Source organism: Ambystoma mexicanum, chromosome 10 (genome assembly GCF_040938575.1).
Source record: "Ambystoma mexicanum isolate Mex_15411 chromosome 10, UKY_AmexF1_1, whole genome shotgun sequence".
Taxonomy (NCBI): domain Eukaryota; kingdom Metazoa; phylum Chordata; class Amphibia; order Caudata; family Ambystomatidae; genus Ambystoma; species Ambystoma mexicanum.
In genome coordinates this window covers 1632270483-1632291466 of record NC_090932.1, presented here as the reverse complement: position 1 = coordinate 1632291466, position 20984 = coordinate 1632270483, and the positions used below count along the sequence as shown (strand labels likewise).

General features: G+C 42.9%; 1 protein-coding gene across 13 annotated transcripts in view; it reads right to left on the bottom strand.

The window, feature by feature from the left end:
- Positions 1-20984, bottom strand: part of ARVCF (ARVCF delta catenin family member) — a 2420581-nt gene that overhangs the window by 7517 nt on the left and 2392080 nt on the right. For all 13 annotated transcript variants that reach the window (XM_069620022.1, XM_069620031.1, XM_069620027.1 and 10 more), the window contains one exon: positions 97-19342. Coding sequence is in view for 2 of the 13 variants with exons in the window: in XM_069620031.1 (XP_069476132.1) it covers positions 19337-19342 (6 nt within the window). In the remaining 11 variants the exon portion in view is untranslated. The remainder of the gene's footprint in view (positions 1-96; positions 19343-20984) is intronic.

Sequence of the window (20984 nt, the reverse complement as noted above, 5' to 3'; positions counted from 1 at the left end):
AATGGAGATGTTGACTGTTCTTCAGCAGGCATGGCGGCCTCCATTTCCTTTTCCCCTGAATGGAGATGTTGACTGTTCTTCAGCAGGCATGGCGGCCTCCATTTCCTTTTCCCCTGAATGGAGATGGTGACTGTTCTTCAGCAGGCATGGCAGCCTCCATTTCCTTTTCCCCTGCATGGAGATGGTGACTGTCCTTAAGCAGGCTTGGCGGCATCCATTTCCTTTTCCCCTGAATGGAGATGGTGACTGTTCTTCAGCAGGCATGGTGGCCTCCATTTCCTTTTCCCCTGAATGGAGATGGTGACTGTTCTTCAGCAGGCATGGTGGCTTCCATTTCCTTTTCACCTGAATGGAGATGGTGACTGTTCTTTGGCAGGTGTAGCAGCCTCCATTTCCTTTTCACCTGAATGGAGATGGTGACTGTTCTTTGGCAGGCGTAGCAGCCTCCATTTCCTTTTCCCCTGAATGGAGATGGTGACTGTTCTTCGGCAGGCGTTGCAGCCTCCATTTCGGTTCTTCGGCAGGCGTAGCGGCTTCCATTTCGGTTCTTCGGCAGGCGTAGCGGCTTCCATTTCGGTTCTTCGACAGGCATAGCGGCCTCCATTTCCTTTTCACCTGACTGGAGATGGTGACTGTTCTTCAGTAGGCATAGTAGCTTCCATTTCCTTTTCACCTGAATGGAGATGGTGACTGTTCTTCAGAAGGCAAAGCGGCTTCCATTTCCTTTTCACCTGAATGGAGATGGTGACTGTTCTTCAGAAGGCATAGCGTCTTCCATTTCCTTTTCACCTGAATGTAGATGGTGACTGTCCTTCGAGCCACAGCCACTGTTGGCTGCATTGTTCTTCTGTAGGACTTTTTGGGAAGGATGGGGTTCAATCCCTGTTGGTCCATTCACCTGGTGTTGGTTGTGCTATAGACCTCAGATTGCTGCAAGAGGTGTGGTGTGGTGCAAGAGGTGTGGGTAGCGGGATGTAGGAGCTTTGACCAAGTGATATAAACATAGGCATAAGCTGGATGCACTCATACAATGAAATGCCGCCACACCCAGAGGGTTTTCATATAAAATGCATTAATGCGATAGTGCTTAGACAAAGCCAAGACCCACAAGATGACAATTGCATATGGTATGAGGACGACACCATGCACTACACAAGCAAAACAACAAGCTGACCAACTAGCCAATCAAAATGTTACATCATAGACTATCATTTTTAAGTAGATATAGCTGTACCACCTAAGCAGGAAACAAACACCATTGCATGCATGCCAGCTAAACTATCCCACTTGACAGCTCTGCCATTGACATCACAGCCGCAATACACTACAGAGGCTGGAAAGACCCCTTGATTGCAAAAAGCAAATTCTTTACCATTCTCGAGGAGGCGACGGTCAATGGATCCAGTCGACCTGCTCTTAAAGTTCTATTTTGTATTACAGCCTGGAAGTGATTAGACCTCATAGTCTTGTTAGGTCAATACTCAACTCTCTCGCTGTTTCTCCACACGTCTCTGGCGCTAAACATTCAGTCTTCTGGCAGCATTGGTTCTCCTTAAGCTTTGAGGCCTACTGCCAGAGCTCCTCCATTTTCAGTGCCCCTTTCTCGCTCAGTCTTTCACATACAGAGGGCTGCTTCTTCAGCCCAAACATCATGCGAGGGGCATTCTAGAGCTGTCCACCACACCAAGGGTTTCGTGCACAGGGCCACCGTCAATGCGAATACACCCAACTGCTGACCCAACTGGTGCGCACAGTAAGCATCATGTCCTACAAATTCCGCACGAAATTCCCCTCTTTTTATAATAAGTAAAGAGTGTTCAAAGAAGTAGCCTGGTGCTGCAGAACCAAATAATTCCCTCCCTAGCCCTGGTCCACTGCTGAAACAGGCCAATGGCTGGAGGCTGGGCTTTCATCGGCAGGTGTACTCAGCAGTGCCTCCAAACTGTAGCACCTTCATGGAATGGTCAAAGCTCAACTTCACCTCAGGTGCTCCATTTTTTGGGATTTCTGCTCAATTTCAGAACTTGTAATAGATTTCACACCAAACTTGTATCCTGTTTTTAATAAAGCAGAGTCCAGTGACGACACAAAGCAATACGCAAAGCCTGGAAACGGTTCTTTGCAGGGGGTTGTGCTATTCTGCCTCAGATTAAGTTTCTCTCTAAACATTGTTGATAAAACAGTACTCCAATTGCAATAAAACACTGCTTGGTTCTTCTTTTAAAGTTTGTAGATTTATTTATTTTTATTTCATTGTTTTTTTTATTTTATAACGCGCCTAATACCATATTGGAGCTTGGTTTCTAAGACGGATCTGGGATTCAAACCTCTGTTGCTCTGCATGGTCTTGCTTCCAAGACCAGCACGTTGCTCCTGTGCTATCCTCGCATTCATGATTTAGACAACATGTTTCTCAGAAAAGCACACTGCAAATATTATGGACTGTGTTCTTGCAGCTGAAAGAATATGGAATATTAAGTGCTCAGACTGTATACCTGTTCTTCCACAACACATGGGATCATCATTTTAAAAGGTTGTGGGGATGACAAAGGAGCGCAAAGGTATTTCTTTGTGTAGGCTTCACTCATATATGTTCTTAATCTGTTATTTTGGTAGATTATTTTATGAAATCCTGTTATAGGTCTCAAATTAATGTTTTTTGCAATAAATAATCAGATTATGCAGGAAAACATATAGCCCCCCCTATAGGACCTGCACCATATACACCCGCTGCATTGAACTACACCACATAGGCCTTACTGGATTCAATCATTCGCCCTGGACAATTCAGTCGGGTGCCCAGTGGAATTCTGGGACAGAAAACACTATATGTTTACATTGTTCCTATCCAACGTCTGATTTGATGAACTTCCATGTCTGTGACAGCCATTAGGCAGAGATCCTGGGGTCGGAGTGACCTGGTTGTTATCAGATGGCATCCTGTCAGTGTGGGACACCATGCTTTCAGCATTCATTTACACACAAAAAAGCCTTCTGGGACTTGTAGTCTTAGGTCACTTAAATTGGCATATAGTACCAGATTGAGAAAGAAATTCAGTGATGACTGGAAATCTGGTGTGTTGGTGGCACTCGGTCACTTTGTCTCACTGTGTTGGCAGGCACCACTCTCAACAACACCGCTTGCATTGCCTTTTGTTTCATGAAAATAACTTTTGTAGAATAGTAATTCCATGGAACCCATCTGCTTTGCATCACTGTACAATCAACGGCCTCCCTCCACGCAAGCATCATTTACCAGAGTTCTAATGCTTTTACAAAACGGACTCACGCCAAACGCTGCCAGACTGGGCCCATGTTGTGCAGACGTTTAATGAAACACCATGAATTAAGTTTCTTAAAATTGTGATAATTTATCTGTGCCCCGATCCCCCCTCGAGAATATACATTTTTAGAAATAGTTGAGCACCCATTCCTGGTGAACACCAGTAGCCATTCACTTACTGAAGGCCTTACAAGCTCACGTAGCACCGACCTTGTACTGAAAGCACCTGGTCTATTCGTTTCTGAGCACCCAGTTGGCAACACTGACTTACAAGCGTCCATCACCCTTGACTGCACAAGGCCATTTAATCACTGTGTTCTCTAAAGGTGCCTCAGGTAGCGGCACAGGGTTCTGGTGCGGTACCCAGGGTAGATTTGGTTACTGTGATGCATGGAATAAGTTTCATTACCAGAAACATTTCCTGGGCCCAGAGCTCATGAGAACAGACAAGTGCAGCCTGAAGATCAGAAAACCCCAAGAACATATAACATTCACCCTCATGAACCACGTGTGGTCTTACATCTCTCCCATGTTTGCGTTCTGCTGCCCATCCATCTGTACTACAGACAACACGCATTACACCAGAGTCCTGCAAACGTTGGCTCCCCAGTTGCTTTAGACTACAACTCCCATCAGCCCTAGCCAGCATAGTCAACGATGACGTCTCATGCGAGTCATCTTCCAAAAAACCTGGAGAGCATCTGAACATCCCTCAAAAGGCTTAGTCCTCCTTAGAGGTTTAGAACGCACCCAATGCCCCTCCCCCTCCCCCCACCCTCAACAAAACATCTGTTAGCATTCCAATGCAATTTCAATAGTTTGGTTAACAACCAACACAACAATATATTTCTATGAATATACACATGTGTATATGTCTGTCTTTAGGAAATTATCTATTATAATACACAATATTACAATTTTCCTAGATTCCTCGTTACATTCTCCCACTTTTTTCCAATTTTCTTTTTTTTACAAAAAGAGAACATTTATAAAGATACATTAGAACATTTTATGATAATTACAATGAAAGCAGTGTTGGACATTTAAACAGTTTTTCCTCCTCCCACTGCCTGAAAATCAAAACCATGCAATGCCGGGAGCATAGGCTCGAGGTTAGAAAGAATATGTTACGAGAAGTCGTGCTTTTAGCCGGGCAGACTGATCCGTGGAGGCTACCCTAAGGGAGCAGCCATCGAAGGGGTTTAGCTGCGTTCCCAGTTTTTCTTCGTTCAGGTTAACCATGAAAAAGGCAGTCGTCTGGTTTGCCATACAGGGACTGTTGAAGTCATTTTGGGTGGGGCTGGGAGAGGAAGGGGGTTTAACATTGAAAGTATATGGCTTCAATAGTGGCGGTTTAAAGAACGGTTATGTGTCATGAAGGGGCGGCGCGTGTTTTTTAGTCTCATCTGACCATGTCCAGGTAATATCACGCCTTCGGCACTATAACATTATAGGTGATAGCAAAAGTATATAGGACATGTGTGCAGGTCAATTTCTGAAAGTGTCGTTCAGCTGAGGTACTTTCTAATGACCGGCATCTAATAGCGTACATGGAATACAAAAACTATAATTTTTAATATCTTAGCTTCCATTCGCTGTTTTTACTGAGGATTTCTAAGATGTACACAGAAAAGGTTGTTGCATAACATCCACTGAACAGATTTCTAGCACTCCCTGTCAATGGGTATAATAATCACGCCCACCAATGAAGCAATTTCAGATAACATTTCTTTCCAGGGCAGAGTTCGTTGAATGGATTTCTGAAATCAAGGGATTACTTGATATGATATGATATTTTATTTATATAGCGCCTATACACAATGTGTTTCAAAGCGCTTCAAGGCAAGGGAGGGAACAAGGGAAAATACAACGACATTCTTACAGGCCATGAACAGTAAGAATGTGAAATTAAATATCGTACTCGGCCTGACGACATTTCAGATAGTGCAAGAGCTAAGGCATAGATAAGGAAGGGAGGGGGGGAGTGGGAAGGACATGGAAACAGACAGGCGACTACTGTACTATGCCTGACGACATTTCTGGTAGAGCCGGAGAAAAACTAAAGGTGAGGGAGAGGGGTGCAGAAAGGGAGGGGAGTAACAAAACAAGTGACTATTGTACTAGGCCTGACAACATTTCAGACAGTGCTGGAGAGAGGTGGGGGCAACAGTAAGGGGATAGGGGAGCGACAGACAAGGTTGCTATCATACTAGGACCAGAGACAATTCTGATAGAGTGCATAGAAGAAAGTAAGGAGAGGAGGAGAGAACAGATTAAGCAGTCAAAAAGAGTGGAAAAGCAAGAGTGGAGAGTGAACACAATTGCAGAAGTCAGCAGTAACACATAATGTTGCAAGCCAGGATACAAGATGAAGATGGGGACAGCATGATTCAGGGCCACCATGAGTACAAGTTGCAAAGGAAGTCTAGCATGAGAGTTGAGAAAGAGTGACGCACTGTGAATGAATGAAGTCCATAAAAGTCAAATCCAGCATTGGCCACAAGACGGTGATGGTGAAACCAGAATGTAACAGGACAGATTCCTGCAGAAGTAGGCTTGAGGGGGCGGAGGGAAGGGTAGAAGAATCAAGCAAAACAGGCAAAACCTGTGTGCGAGAAGGGAGGGGGGCACAAGGGATTATCGCAGGGGGCCAGAGGGGGTGGGGAAGGCCTGTGGGGACAGAGGGTGGAAACACATGTTGGTGCATGTTTACCTGTTGTCTGAGCAGGGGTTCAGGCCCTGGTCTGAACAGGTCCAAACAGGAATTGCCATTTTCTTCATCAGCCCTTCGCTTTGGACAACCAGGCGGGAGAGACACCCTTGATCTAAGACTTAAGAGCAGGAAGGGAGAGGCAGGGCTAAGCAGGTGGGTGGGGCTTAGGCCAGGTGACCTAGATCCACTTGCACCTGCACCCCATCTGCAAAGGAAAAGAGGCTGGAGGGCTCCTTAAGTAGGGAAAAAGAGCAGCAACCAGGACGGCACCAGGTGGGCGGGGCTTGCTAAGTGGGGAAAAAGAGCAGCAACCTGGAAGGCACCAGGTGGGTGGGGTTGGGCATAAGTGTCTAGTGTAATTATTAAAAGCAATCAGAAAACCACCAGGTTTTACGTAGCATAGCATTTCTCCCTTCATCATGACAGCAGGGAGTCAGGAGGTTAGTATACAGAGGGGAGGGGTGCTGCGTCCTTCCTTCGGACCAGCCACTATATATTTCATATCATATCAGATGAGACTGATATACAATCTCAGACACCATTAAAAACATAGATTGGTCAACGTAATTCAGTATCCAAGTTTCCCTGTTAAATGTGCGTCCAAAAGACCACAATCATGTGCGGGTAGGTGCACAGGGGAAGGCCAAGGAACATTACACCTTCATACCATCGATAGGTCTCTTACATGTGTTTGAATGAAAGCTCAATAAACCTATTTGGTTCTTTCTTTTTCCATCAGGTCATTGCTTTTGCGTACGTTCTACCTTTTGGTCATGGGTACACGTCATCGGAGATGACGACAGGTGCAGTGCCAATGTCGAATGTAGAAACCATGGCCCACTTATGGCAATCACAAGAGGCTGTTTGAAATTACCAAGGTGTAGAAGAAAAACAATGCTGGCCGCACCAAAAATAACAGCGGATGATTATAATCAGTGTAATTGAATCACACTTTCATAATGGAAATTCAGATTCAAAGCATTTATGGATGAAGCCAAATACATTTGCACCTTGAATTAAAGGGGCATTCTTATAAATGATATTTTCACCAGCGGCACGTTGGAGAACATCAACATACTTGTAAACGTATGTTAAACAGCCTAAAAAATGAGTGCTCCAGCTTTGCTCCGAGGAGGCGGCCACCTTTCCCCGCCGTCTCGGATGATACCGCGGCTTCTGTTACAAAGTATCGATAAAAGACTAAACTGGTCTTGGCTAATTTGCTATTTTGATCACTTGTCCATCTGCCTTTCTAGCCTTAATTTCCCATTCAGGTCTCTTTTGTTTTTTCGTCCCTACGTTTTGATTTTGTTTCCTTTGTTTTCTTCACTTCCCCATCCCTCCATCCCGAATTCTACTTTCCTTACATTCATTATTCTTTCTTTTGTATGTCCCCCGTCTGTTTCTATCTTTCATTTCATCCAAAAACTTCCTTTCTTTGCATCTAACCATCTCTTTCTTCTTTTTTTACATTAGTTTCTTTGTCATTACTGAAATACATTTTTCTTTTCTTTATGCTCAATCCTTTTGTTCCTCTTCTTTTCTCTTTGCTTACTTTTTCATTTTGTCTTTCTTTCATACTTGTTTTATTGCACTTTTATACAACAGTACCTCCGCCAGGTTCAACTTTGTCTGGGCAATTATCTAGTGGATGATGCATTAGAAAATATCTGACCTCCCAAACACAATTTTCTTTTTGTTTAAAAGGTCAACCTCACCTCCTGTCCCTACATATTTAGATCAAAGCAAACCCATGCCACTCTTTCCAATGACTGGTAGAAAAGACTTCACAAATTTCCAACCGGGAATTAAGCATAGGCTGGAAATATTAAAGCGGATTGGGAGCTCTTAACACTAACAACCTTTTCCTATTAGGTTTTATTTTCAGCACGCCTCGGTTGATAGGGATATTTTCTACTTTTTTGTGAAAAGTTAGATTATCGTTTAAACCAGCCTGTACCACCATCCACTCCACAAAAATGAATGCATCACTGCAGGGCATTTAGAAATAAAGAAACTTCAAATTCACTAGAGTGTGTTGCTTTGACTACATTTGTAAGGACCCCAGTGCAGTCATTTTCATACCATAGCACTTAATTCGAAGCCCTTTTGCTCATCCGAGTTGAAGGCTCTTCAAGGATCACAAGATTATGTAATAGTACATTTCATAAGATTATATAATGATGACCAGTTCCATAATTTACACCACAAACTAAATATTCTTTGAAGCTTGAGTGAAGAGGCCGAAAGATAGAAAAGGGGGAGGTATAACTAAAAAGAAAAAATGTGGTTACAGCACAAACACTTGTAAAAGACCCATTCTTAAAGTGATTCTTTGATCCGTTATCTAATTCCAGGATGGAGGAATGCAAAGACGTTGTTGCCGGTCAAAAGAAGGGATCGGATTCACTTGATCTTACAATGATTTTAGTAAGAAAGTAAAGTTTCTTGTCCATTTTAGTTTGATTTGTCCAATCTGCTAATGCATAGCACACTAAATAATGGTGTAAAGGAAAACAGCTAGAAGAAAGTTGTGGAAATGAAGATGAACAAATGAAAAGAAGAGCAAGAAAAAAACATTTGCAATTAGATGTAAAGAAGGAACGAAAGATAAGAGAATGGAAGACAAGAGATGACTAAATGTAAAAAGGAAGAAAGGAAGTAAGAAACTAAAAGGAAAGAAAAGGAAAGAAAAAGTAAAATGAGGAAAAAGCAAGAACAAGATAGAAAAAGAAATGAGAAGGAAGTGGCTGGAAAAAAGGACAGAAAGAAGAAAAGAAATTGACATTGGGTCCCATTTTCATTGCAAAATAGCACACTACTTGTGCATAAGTTAATTTCAGAATGTCATCATTGCTCTAAAGAGTCAAAAAAGGGTTTCCAGCAGTCAAGCATATTACTGATATTTTGTTGTAGACATTCTCCTGCAGTGGAGAGTCAAGGCTACTAATGATGACTTCAATGTTTTAAAATAGAATTAGTCATGACTGTGCTCCTTTAAAATCAAGTTTTGCCAAAAATCTGCTAACACCTAGGTTTAAATGGGCAGTTTCAAAACTAAACATTTGCCAGATCAGTCGGTTGGCAGAGTTCAAAACTGAATACTGTAGCAACTTGTGGTTTGTCATGTAGGACTCTTATGTGTGGATTCTCTTCTTCCTGGCATAGGTCACCTTGACAAACATATTAACATGAAATCACAGAGGAGCAAGTCAAGGCTACATAGGTTGGGACCTTTTGACAAGGGGCGATGAACTGGGTTTATTGGAAAAAAGCAAAGATATTGGAGTATAGGGGGGGCAAGGGGAAATATTCGATCACTTTAAGATACGACTTCAAAATATAAAATGTCATCAGATTTCTTGTACGTTTTGTCCAACATGGGCATTTTAAAACAAATACTGCTTTATTTCCCCCACGGGTTAGCACTGCCTTCTGAGGGGTGAATTGATGTCACAGACGGAAGCTAGCACCACTAGGCAGACGAAGATGAGAGAGGGACCTGGAAGCTTAGATGAAGATCAGAGAGTGATCCGGAAGCTTAGAGGAATATGAGAGAGGGACTTGGAAGCTTAGAGGAAGATGAGGGAGTGACCTGCAAGCTTAGACAAAGATAAGAGAGAGACCTGAAAGCTTAGAGGAAGATGAGAAAGTGACCTGGAAGCTTAGAGGAAGATGAGGGAGTGACCTGGAAGCTTAGATGAAGATCAGAGAGTGACCCGGAAGCTTAGAGGAAGATGAGAGAGGGACTTGGGGAAGCTTAGAGGAAGATGAGAGTGACCTGGAAGCTTAGATGAAGATGAGAGTGACCCGGAAGCTTAGAGGAAGATGAGAGAGTGACCTGGAAGCTTGGATGAAGATGAGGGAGTGACCTGGAAGCTTAAAGGGAAACCAGAAATTGCTGTGTGTGCCAAATTGGTTGGAATATGAAACTTTTCGGAAAGGGAATGATACTGGTCTACCTGATCAGGTTAACAGGTAAACATTAAGTGTAGTGATGCGGTAATAATGGGATTAGAATGTGACAGGCTTAGAGCTCCATGGGAACGGTTCGATGTGAGAGAAGCAGTTGCACTGCTTAAGGAGAAGGCAGAGTGGTGTCGGTGGAGTCATAATAAAAGAGGCTAAAGAAACGTACTTGTGTTGACTGCAGAATATCATTTGGTGACGATTGGCTGAAAGAACAGCACATGTGCAGGACCAAGAGAGGAAGACCTGGGCGTGCCACGTGGTCTCTGTGGTCCAAAGACTGTGGATCTAGACCAAGGATCCCCAAGGTAAAGGGGGACAGGCTGAGGGGCTTCAGGGCTCAAGCTTAAGTGCTCAGGTTAGCGTAAACTGGTGCAATGTTTAAATGCCGGAGAGCGTGTACCATTGGAGACAGAGACATGAGATTAGAGAAATACCTCTGATTGTGCTGGACCGTGAACCAGGAAAGACAGAGACAACATTATAACAAGGAGGTTGGAGGAAAGGACCTTAGCACATACAATGACGTATTGCCATTATCTTAGTACTATTGATATTCTTGCCCTTCTTCCTCATATCAGTACAGCAATCATTTTATTTTTTCCTTTTTTTTACATACATATTATTGTTGATATATTTTTTAGAGGTATGTTCCAGTTTTCTTCTGCCTTTGTTTCCTGCATTTGCAGAGGGAACCTTGTATTACTTGTACATGTTTCCTTTTTACAATGGTCACTACTTTGACTGTTTCTTTACATTAGTTACTATTCTGCCTTCCCCGTGGTATATGCCATCTCCTTTTAGAGTTCCCTCAAGGATGAAATTTTGTGGCACCCGTGGCTATATATTTTGAATTTCAAGATGTGATTTTTTGTCTAGCTCACAACGAAATACATTTGATTTCACTGTGAATATGGGAATACTAAAACCCTGGTACATTACAGCATGGCTGCCTGATTTACTACACATGGAAGTGAAGTGCTGAATGGGGGACACTATGCATTGCAATCACAGAGTTTGAATCACGTTTTAAGGAGCCCTTTGTGTTTTCCCTAGTATCGTGAACAAGCGGTCGGACGATCGCGAAACGCGTCGGTTGTGCTTTTCTGGTTCCCCTTTCCAATGCACTTTTGATTAATAAAGAACATTTGGTGCTGCCTGATTTTGCCGTCAAGCCTTTTATTTGTTGAAGATTGGATTGTCTGGACTCAGCTGCTCTTGGGAGTGCAATCCGCAGGTTTTGACACACACACACACACACACACACACACACACACACACACACTCTTTTCTTCTTCATGTCAGTACTGCCAGCAATCGTTATTAATGTATCCTTTCAGTCAGTGAGCCTGGTGAGGGGTGGTGGTACAAGAAAGACAAAAAATGCAAGTCACCATGAATCCACTGCAGCCTTTTTTGGCATTGCCTGGCCAGCCATCAATTTCATGGATGGAGTGGAAGGAGTATTGGTCGAATTATATAGGAACAAATGAAAATGAGATTTCCACACCTGGTAAAAGAAAATATGACTGCACTCTTTAGGTCCAGAGGGACACTGAGTTTTGAGAGAATTACTTCCTTTGGAGATGGTGATGCAGGCAAGAAATATGAACTTAGACGCCTGGATATGTATATATGGTTATCCCAAAACAAATGTTGCAGTAAACAGATATTTTTATTCTAGGAAGCAAGAAATTGAAGAATCTGTGGATGATTACATACGTGCGCTCAACAAATTACGTGCAACTTTTGCAGGGGATCGACGCAAGGTGACCTCATAAGGGATCCGATTGTAACACATACGAAGAGTTTATACAAGAGAGATGGTGGATGTGTGTTGATCCTTCATTGGAAGAAACAATAATGATTGCCAAAAGGTGGAACATACCACAATCCGTACCAATGTGATTAAAGAAAAAGATGAAGATTTACAGAAACCAACAAAAATTGCTGAAGTCAAAGGAAGGGAAAGATATCTTTTGGGAAGTATAAGGGGAATAAAGCAGGTGTGAGTCGGGGTAAGGAGGATTGGAAAGGTACCCAGTGCGAAGATGCTAGAGGAAAGAAACAAACTTTTTGGGTCGAAGATGCTTTCATTGTGGAAAAAGGGAACATTATGCCAATTCAAAAAATGGTCCTGCTTTAAATCAAAAATGTTCAAGTTGTGGGATGAAAGGTCATTTTGCAATTGTATGCAGAATAAAAAGCAGAACAGTAGAGTAAGGTGGGTGCAGGAAGATAGAGCAGAGGAAAGAGAGGAGCAGGACATGGAAATCATTGCTATAGTCCAAGGCAAAGGAGGAAAAGGCTCCAGTAAGTATATTTAAAATTGATGGAGTGTGCTCAGAGTTTATGGTTGATTCAGGATCGACGTACACCACCATTATGAAAGATAAATGGATGGGACGCTGCAGAAAGGTTATAACCAGAATTGATGAAATCTGATAATAAAGATCCAGGAGCCTTTGAGGGTTCAGTGATTAAAATGATAGGTTATAAAGTGGCCTTAATTTAATTCAAAGGGAGATTAGCAGAAGTGAAGGTATATGTGGCTAGAAAGGGGGTAAATGTGCTGGGCTGAGAAGATCAAGTCAAACTGAAAATTAAACTCAATCGAGGGAGTGAAGAGCCTTTATCAATTGTGATGGCATATGAAACAGAATTGGGAGAATATACTAAGGGAAAAAGGAAAAGCGTCAACTGTTCCATTTAACAAAGGAATAGGAAAGCTTTGCAGATATTGTCACAAGATTGAACTCAAGGCTGGTACAAAGCGAATGTCACATACTGTGAGACATATATCCATAGTGTTAAGAGATAATGTAAAGGAAGAACAAATATACTTAAGAGAGAGGGAGTAATCGAAAAGGTAGATGCACCAGAATGGGGTTTTCCATTAGTGGTAGCCAGAAAATCTAATGGGAAGGTACAGATTTGTGTGGATTTAAGAGAGTTGAATAAGGAAAGTGTAATGGAGAAATGGCCGTTGCCAGCGATATCTGAAATGTTGAACTTGATAAATAATGCAGATACCTTTCCCACAATTGATTTGTCTGCAGCATATCATCAAATCCAATTACAATAAGAGTTAAAAAAAGAAATGCACTACGTTTATAACTCTGGCAGGTATGTACCGTTACATGAGGATGCCCTTTGGTTTGGCATCAGCAGCGACTGTATTTCAAAGGATAATGCTGCACATGTTTGGGGAGCTGTCTTGAGTACAGGTAGTCAAGACAACATAATGGAAGGCTGTGAATGGTGTTGTAGAAGTTAGAAGAGAAGGGACCTACAGTGGAGCACAGTGAATGTACATTTGGCATGCCAGACTTGGATTATTTGGGCCACACTTTTATCTAAGTGTGGATATAGACCAAGGTTGGAAGCCATGAAGGTAAAAAAGGTAGTTCTTTATCCCAGTAATAAAGAAGTACACTGTTTCCTAGGTTTGGCAGAGTATTATAATACATTTATTTTCGGATTAGCAGATATTTTGGTTGTTGGGAGGTTGTGTGTATGGGATGAAATCCATAATTACAGTAGATGTGAGTAGTAAAGGTTTAGGTGCCGTTTTATCTCAGAAAGATGGCGATCAAGAGAGAATATTAATGTTTGCATCGAGGGCAGGGACGGATACTGAAACACGTTATTCAGTTATAGAAATGGAATTGTTGGCATGTTGTTGGGGAGCAGAACATTTTAGGCAGTCTGTCTAGGGAGAGGAAGTTGTTATGAGGATGGATCATAAACTGTTGGTGGGTGTTATGACAGTGAGAGGAATGTCTAAGGGGACTCCGGACTCGGAGGATTGTGGCAATAACCGTTGAGCCGGAGGGTCATTACCGCCTATGGTAATGCCCCTGGGGCCTCAAGTTACAGGCCCGAGCGTAGCGAGGGCCAACGATGGCCCCGGGGGCATTACCATAAGGAGGTAATGGCCCGCCGGCTCAGCGGTTATTGCCATTAGTATTCCGGGGTCTGCAGGCTTGGGATACTGGTTTTCCAGTGTTTGCAGCCCCGGAAGACTAATGGCTTACAGAACCATGTCAAGCGGCATGTCTTTACCGTATGAAAAGTTTTGTTGCAGTGCTAGGAACACTAGACCGCGTGTACTACTTCATTAGTACGGAGCAACAGGGTGCCATTTTGGGCGAAGTTGTTCTGTACTAATGAATGGGACAAACAAAAAAAAGGCCACCTTGGAAAAAAGGAGAAGGGGATATGTGTGGTCTCTTCTCCCTTGGCAAGTTTGCAAGTTTTCCTTGAAAAAAGAGTGTACCCAGCACGCAAACGATGTTCGTGCATCCACGAGATTACACTGTGATATGGCTGGGAAACGAGCCAATCCACGTTCAGTGTTTCCCGTGGACACGGCGTGCCGGGTACTAATACCAGATAAGAACTGAGGTTAATGGAATACAATTGTGAGGTGAAATATTTGCTGGCAAAAATAAATTGTGTAGCAGATTTTTTTTCTATTATGCAATACCGATGAATAGTACAAATACTTCAGGGGGAAAAGTAGAGGAACACGTATGTTGAATTGTGGAAGCATTAGAACAAGGTAAGTGGGAAGAAGTTTGTATAGAAGACAAGTTGCTTAATAATGTGAAATAATGGGTTGTCAAAGGATGGCCAGAAAAAGACAAATTAGAGGAAAGGTATAAAGGGTACTTTATGGTTAGAGACGACGTATATATTGAAAAGGGGTGGATTATGAAAGGGCCAAAGCTGATAACTCCTGAAAAAGTGAGAGGACAGAAAAAAGTAAGCAAGAGATATTGGTTGCTGGTATTGGACACAGAAGTGGAGAGGATACTTAATATGTGTGTGCATTTTTGAAATTGTGATAAGAATTTGGTAACTAATAAACTACCTTTGAATCCTATTCCTGTACCAAATGGACAAAAGGATGTAGTTAGGAATTGAATTTTTTCGGTCCTTATGAAGGATTAGGGCGGGGGAACAGGTTCTTGTTGGTAATGGTAGACAGGTATTCACATTGGCCAGAAGTGGTGGTTGTGGATAAAGTGACATCAAGGAAGGTTATTGTGTTTTTAGATAAAGTTTTTAGAAGAGAAGGGAATCCAGAAGTGGTGCTAAGTGATAACGGCCTGGTATTGTGGGGCAAAGGAGATCAGGGAGTTTTGTGACAAATCAGGATTTGGATGGAAGCTTCCATCTGTATATCACCCAAAGACGAATGGCATGGTGAAAAGGTTGACTAGGGTTATTGGGGAATGCGTGCAACTAGCTTCAGCAAATGGTATGGACTGGAAAGGGGCTTTGAGTGAATTGATGGAGCATTTGAGTAATGCCCCATAGTGCTACTGTGGTTGATGAGGGTTAGAAAGCCTAATAGTACATTTTCCCCAGCACGGATGAATGAGAAGTTAGTGATCGTAAAATATATGTAAAGGATTTAATGGAAGAAGAATTTTGGAGACTCGGAAGAACATTTAGGAGCACTATGACAAGATATGTATGGGAAGGATAAAAAGAGGAACGGACAAGATTGACGTTGGAGAAGTGGTGAGGGTGAAATTGGTAGCAAGGGAATATGAAAATGTTCTGGTTCACTGAAGGTATGGAGTGTTTTAAGAGTGCAAGATGGAACGGTGTGGAATTTAAATAGAATTGTCAAATGTGCTATTAGTGGGGAAAGAAGGACTGAAAGGAGAGTTTGGGATTATTGGGGTCATGAGGGCATGGAGAATGACAAGAGATGGCAATAGGGAAGGGGGAGAGAAGATCTGTGGGAGAGAGAGAAACAGTGTGATAATAGATCTGATGAAGTAAGAAGGGAGAATGGTGTGAGAAAGTGTGAGGATTTGGAAAATGCTGAACAAGTTAAAGGAATATGTAGTTTATACAAAATAGGGTGTAGGATTTAATGCACGACAAGTTATGTGAAATGTTATTACTTGCATTATTTTGTATTATTGTTATGCTAGAAGTTGTTATTCAATATGTGTGTGTTATATCAAAGTTGTTTTAGTGGGTGCGGATGTGTCGTGATGATGTGAAAATGGGATTGGAATGTACGGTTGGATTTGAGAGAAGCCGTGGCATGGCTTCGGGAATAGGCAGAGTCATGTCCGTGGGGTCATTGAAGATCCATACTTCACAATAAAAGAAGATAAAGAAACGTACTCGTGTGGACTGCAACACTTGACACAAACATAGATGTAAATGTAGTTTGAAAAGGATTGAAGACTTTCAAGGTCATGTGCTAATTGATTGACTGGACCAGTCTGCCCTCAGCGCTTTGCATTTGCACCTCCATTTTGTGACATATTCTTGCTATACACTATGGGTAGCCAACCTGTAATCCTCAAGACGTTTAAGATCACCATTCCCATGATCCTTCAGCACGGATTGTGCTGGCTGGGGGTGATGGGAGTCGTAGTCCAAAACATCTGGAGGAGGACAGGTTGGCACCCCTGCTCTACATATATACAAAGTTATGTTTGTATATTCAATGGACTCTCCCCTCCCCAAAGAATCATAGAAGCAAAATGAAAGCAACATAACCCAAGCACAATGGCCTCAAGAATTCCCATTGCCCCCTCAACAACTGAAATGACCTTTACCCTCTGTAGCACATCAATATCTTGTTTAGAAAATACACACATGTCCTAAAACAATCTTGTTTTTATATCATCAAAAAATACAAAGGATGAATCCGCAATAGATTTACAACGATGATTAATAGGCAAATCCTCTGAAAACAGGAACCACTCTGTCGTGCAACTGTGTTAACAGCATATGGGTAGAAATAAAAATGCGTTAGTGTTTATAAACATGGTTAAACAATGCAGTCTCTATACAAGGTTATTCACACAACTTTTGGCTGAAAGTTCAAAAACCTTCTCAGTAATATGTGGCCGAGATGGCAAAGAAAGTCTCCAAAAAATGGAATCCAGTTAGTTTGTTTCATGAGCATAAAGATCAATGAATTTGGGGACGGTGGATCAGTCAGCTATTTTACACCCGGTAATTTGTATGAAGACGCGAATAACAAAACTCATATTGCACAACTGGAGCAGAGGAGTATGTGAAACCACCTCACTTTACATGAGCACACCACCATTTGATGATTAACATGACCATAGTCAGAGTACCTTGTTCTGATGACTACCTGACCTCAGGGCAGGTCTAGGGACCAGCTGATCCATCCAATGCACTCAACATCCATGAGATTTGTGGGTTAGATTTCTTTTCTCATGTCCTTTCCAAAAGGATCTCTTGATAGGTGATGCTCCAGGATTACCGAGACAGACGGAAGCATCCATTTTAAGAGGGCGTGGTGTCCTATCAAGAAACAAACTCTTGTCCAAACATGCTCTCCTATTCCTTCGAATGACATGACTCTCATAACGGAGACTGGTGAGGTCTGGTGGGCCGGTGCATGTAATGTATCCTGTGCTTGAGAACAGTGTACAGTTTGCGGCATCTTCAAATGTATTAAAACCCAAGGGCCCCAAATCGGACTTCTCTGCAGAAATAGCCATCAGGGAGCCATGGAGCGGACTGCATGAAACTGTAACCCACCAATTGGTTGGCTTAAGATGCCGTTCCCCCTGTACCGTTTTTCAAAGCCTCGTAGACAAAAGCACTTACAATCCCAAATCCTTGCAAATCTAATATGTTTCCACCCACATTTCTGTTTGCTCCTTAGATTTTGGTACCACTTTATAGTAGCCTTGACTAGTTTAGTGGTTGCTTTGTTGCACATGGTTCTCCTTTTTCAAATGCCACAAACATATCCAGAGGCTCGCTGCGGAAAGGCCATCCACACAATAAGCTCGGAAGAGGTGGCAGCCAACTCCCAGAGTTTAGGGACCCGTACCTGCCCGGCCTCGCACAAGTGATACTCCAGGCTGGCATTTCTGAGTTCTTTGGCACAAATGTGGTGGACTTTACGCTGTCCCCATGTCATATGGAAATTATGATATCCCATGCTGTATAACACAAAACAATGTAAGCACATCTCTTCTGGCATTGACTATGAACTCAGTCACCATCACACTCAGTTGAGAATAAAATATTGCGACCATGTGTTAAAGGTGGTCAATAAAGGTATGTTTAAGCGTGCAATCGCAGGTCACCCGAGAGCCAACCAGTAACTTGTAATGGATCAATGATAAATGTCCATGCCAGTTCTGGAGCTGCTGAGGGGGTCAATAGACTCATCACACAGCGTGGCCAGAAACAATGGTGGCAAGCCCGATGCCCTCCAGACGTTTAGCCTACAACTTCCATGATCCTTCAGAAAGGACTATACAGGCTAAGGCTGATGGGAGATGTAGGCCAAAACATCTGGGAAACTGCGGAATGCTCACCGCTGGACTATGCTGAGCTTATATCTCAACCCAAAAATCTTGTACCACAATATGGAACCACAATACCCTTCCCACACTGCCCTCTCTTTTTTCAGCTGTACTCTATCCATTTCTATATCTTGCTCCTAGCTTGGTCGTGCTGCCTCAGAAGCACATCCGCGCCAGCTCAATAAGCATTTCACATTTGTTGGGTGTAGCTTGCCTCGCCACCCTCCAAGGGTCCATTATTCTGGGTGAAAAGTGAAAGCGTGCTGAAAATATGGATCCACATTTCCCTCTATGAGGAAATTAGACTGGACTCGCATGCTGCTGACATGGAATCAATCACCCAGAAGAACCCCCCAAAAAAGATCTACCTTCATATTTCCATCAAAAAAAGCACAGCTTTCCTCTAAACACTCCCCCCTTGAGTTAACACACTTAAAATCACTAATTATGTGCCTCTTAGCAAGGAAAAAGGATGCAAGTAGAAGCATTACTGCAGTCCACAAAGTCATTTAAAATTCACAGTACACCCCCAAAAAAGTTCCAACAGAAAGTGCTCATTGTCCCCCCTCTTTCTCATTGTTACATGTTACGATGGCTTTAGAACCCACGTTCCTTGCTTGCCCTTAGCCCGCGCCTTGTTTTATCCACAAACCTCTCACATGCTCCGCTTCCATCCGCAAGTCCACCTACCAAAAATCCCATCCACTTTGATGCAAGCTTGTTTTTGTAAGTCTGTCTTTTGGGAGAGGGGTTTAACAGGATGATAATGCCTGGTGGGAATGTAGATGAAAAAACTGGCAGAAAAAGAATAATAATTACAAAAAAAAGAACTGTTGTCCTGCAGTGTAAGGCGTGGTTCTGAATGTAACAGCCGTGGGGTGGGTTCCGCTCCGTCTCTGTGTCCGCACATGGGTTGACTGTTAAAATATCCTTCAAAGAGCCGGAATGGCAGTGGCGGGTCATAGGATCCTCGTCCTCCGTTTTTTCCTCAATCGATTATTTCTTGGTTTAAAAACACAAATGACAACACGTTGGCCTTTAGCCCTGAAAGAGAATGGGGAACAAAATGAAAGGTGAGGAAGGCAGGAAATGGACCGTGATCCAACCAGTCACCCCCGCGGCAGCGCAACAGTTGGAACCCTGCACCTAGGTCCCCGTTGTAGGAGTAATCCATGCAATACCAACAGCCGCTGCATGAAATCAGGTATCATGACTACAGGTCAGGCATAGAGGAAGCAGGAGGGGGAAGGGGACCCCATGCAACCATTGTACCAAAGACAGGCAAAACAAAATGCTGAAACAGAAACATCCAGCAGATGCAACCTGCCACACCAATATAGCCGGCTGAGTTATCTTCCTTCTGGAACAATCTAGAGCCTACTTGTCTCCAGCTCTGTTTTTGCTTTCACGCTACCAATACTCTGATGCATCTGTTCTGGACTCTCTGTATCCTCGAGCTGATTCTGAGCTGACCATTCCTGCGGAGTGCCCGGCTCCTAGCATGCAGCGCCTTCCTGTCAAGCGCGCTCTCCAGGAATCCTATTTCTAGAACGAAAACTCCCGTGGCCTATGCTCACCCAGAGGGATTAAAATTGATCTAATGCTTTCTCTCCCACCTAAAATTCATTTTTTGCTCAATGGCGTTTTGATGGCCCTTTTGAGTATCTCCCTTCTGCCAGCCAAGCTTTAGCTGAAGAAGACGGCTCCTGGTGCTCGTGCAACGTAGTTGCAAGGCGCTATAACAGGGGTTCTGCAACCTTTGACTTTCCAGATTTTTAGGACTACAACTCCCATTGTCCATAACTGACATAGACAATAGTGAGGATGCATAGGAGTCATAGTCCAAAACATTTCCAAAACAAGTCAAAGGGACCAGGAACCTGTGCTATGAGAAACACGCTGCTTTGCTAAAGACAAGCTGAAAATATCCTTCTCGTCTTCGTATATCAACAAAGGGCCAGGAGGATAGCCCAGGGGCAACACATTTGTCTTGGAAGCAAGATAACGCATAGAATCCCGGTCTCGTGCTTAGAAACTGGTCTTTGCTGTTAAGCGCAATATAAAAGACCAATTATAATTATATCAACAAAAGCCCTCTAGCCATGATCACCAAAGGGTCATACTTATCAAGCACACAGAAGCTGTCCAGATCCACGAATGGCTATTCCTTAGTGGATCTAGACATGGAAAGTTGACTGTTCAGGACAGTGCATACGGAGGGCGGATGGGTCAGACACAACCTGCACAGAAAATAAGCTATTACCTTGCTTTTTTAAAATGTGAAATAAAATATGGCTTTCTAGCGAAATTACCGGTTGTAGAGACTAGAGTCATGGATATGTATGGGATACAATTCTCACCGTAATCGTATTTCTGAGGCTTGTATCTGCTTAGATTCACATGCTATGCATAGGCCGACATTTATTGGAAGCTGCAGAGTATTACATTTTTTGATTTCGAAACTCGAAAAGGGACATCGACAAGGTGTGCCAGCAATACTATCCATAATGTGACGTCTACTGTACCCATGGTCCTTCACGCGTCGAGGTCCCTCAGATTGTTTTGTTTCTGACATGAGGTAGCATGATGTGTTGTGCGAGTACAGATGTGATAAAGCAGATGAGAGCAGATAAAGCCAGAGGAACATCTATACACCTTTTACTCCACAGGGGAGGAAGGGTAGGCG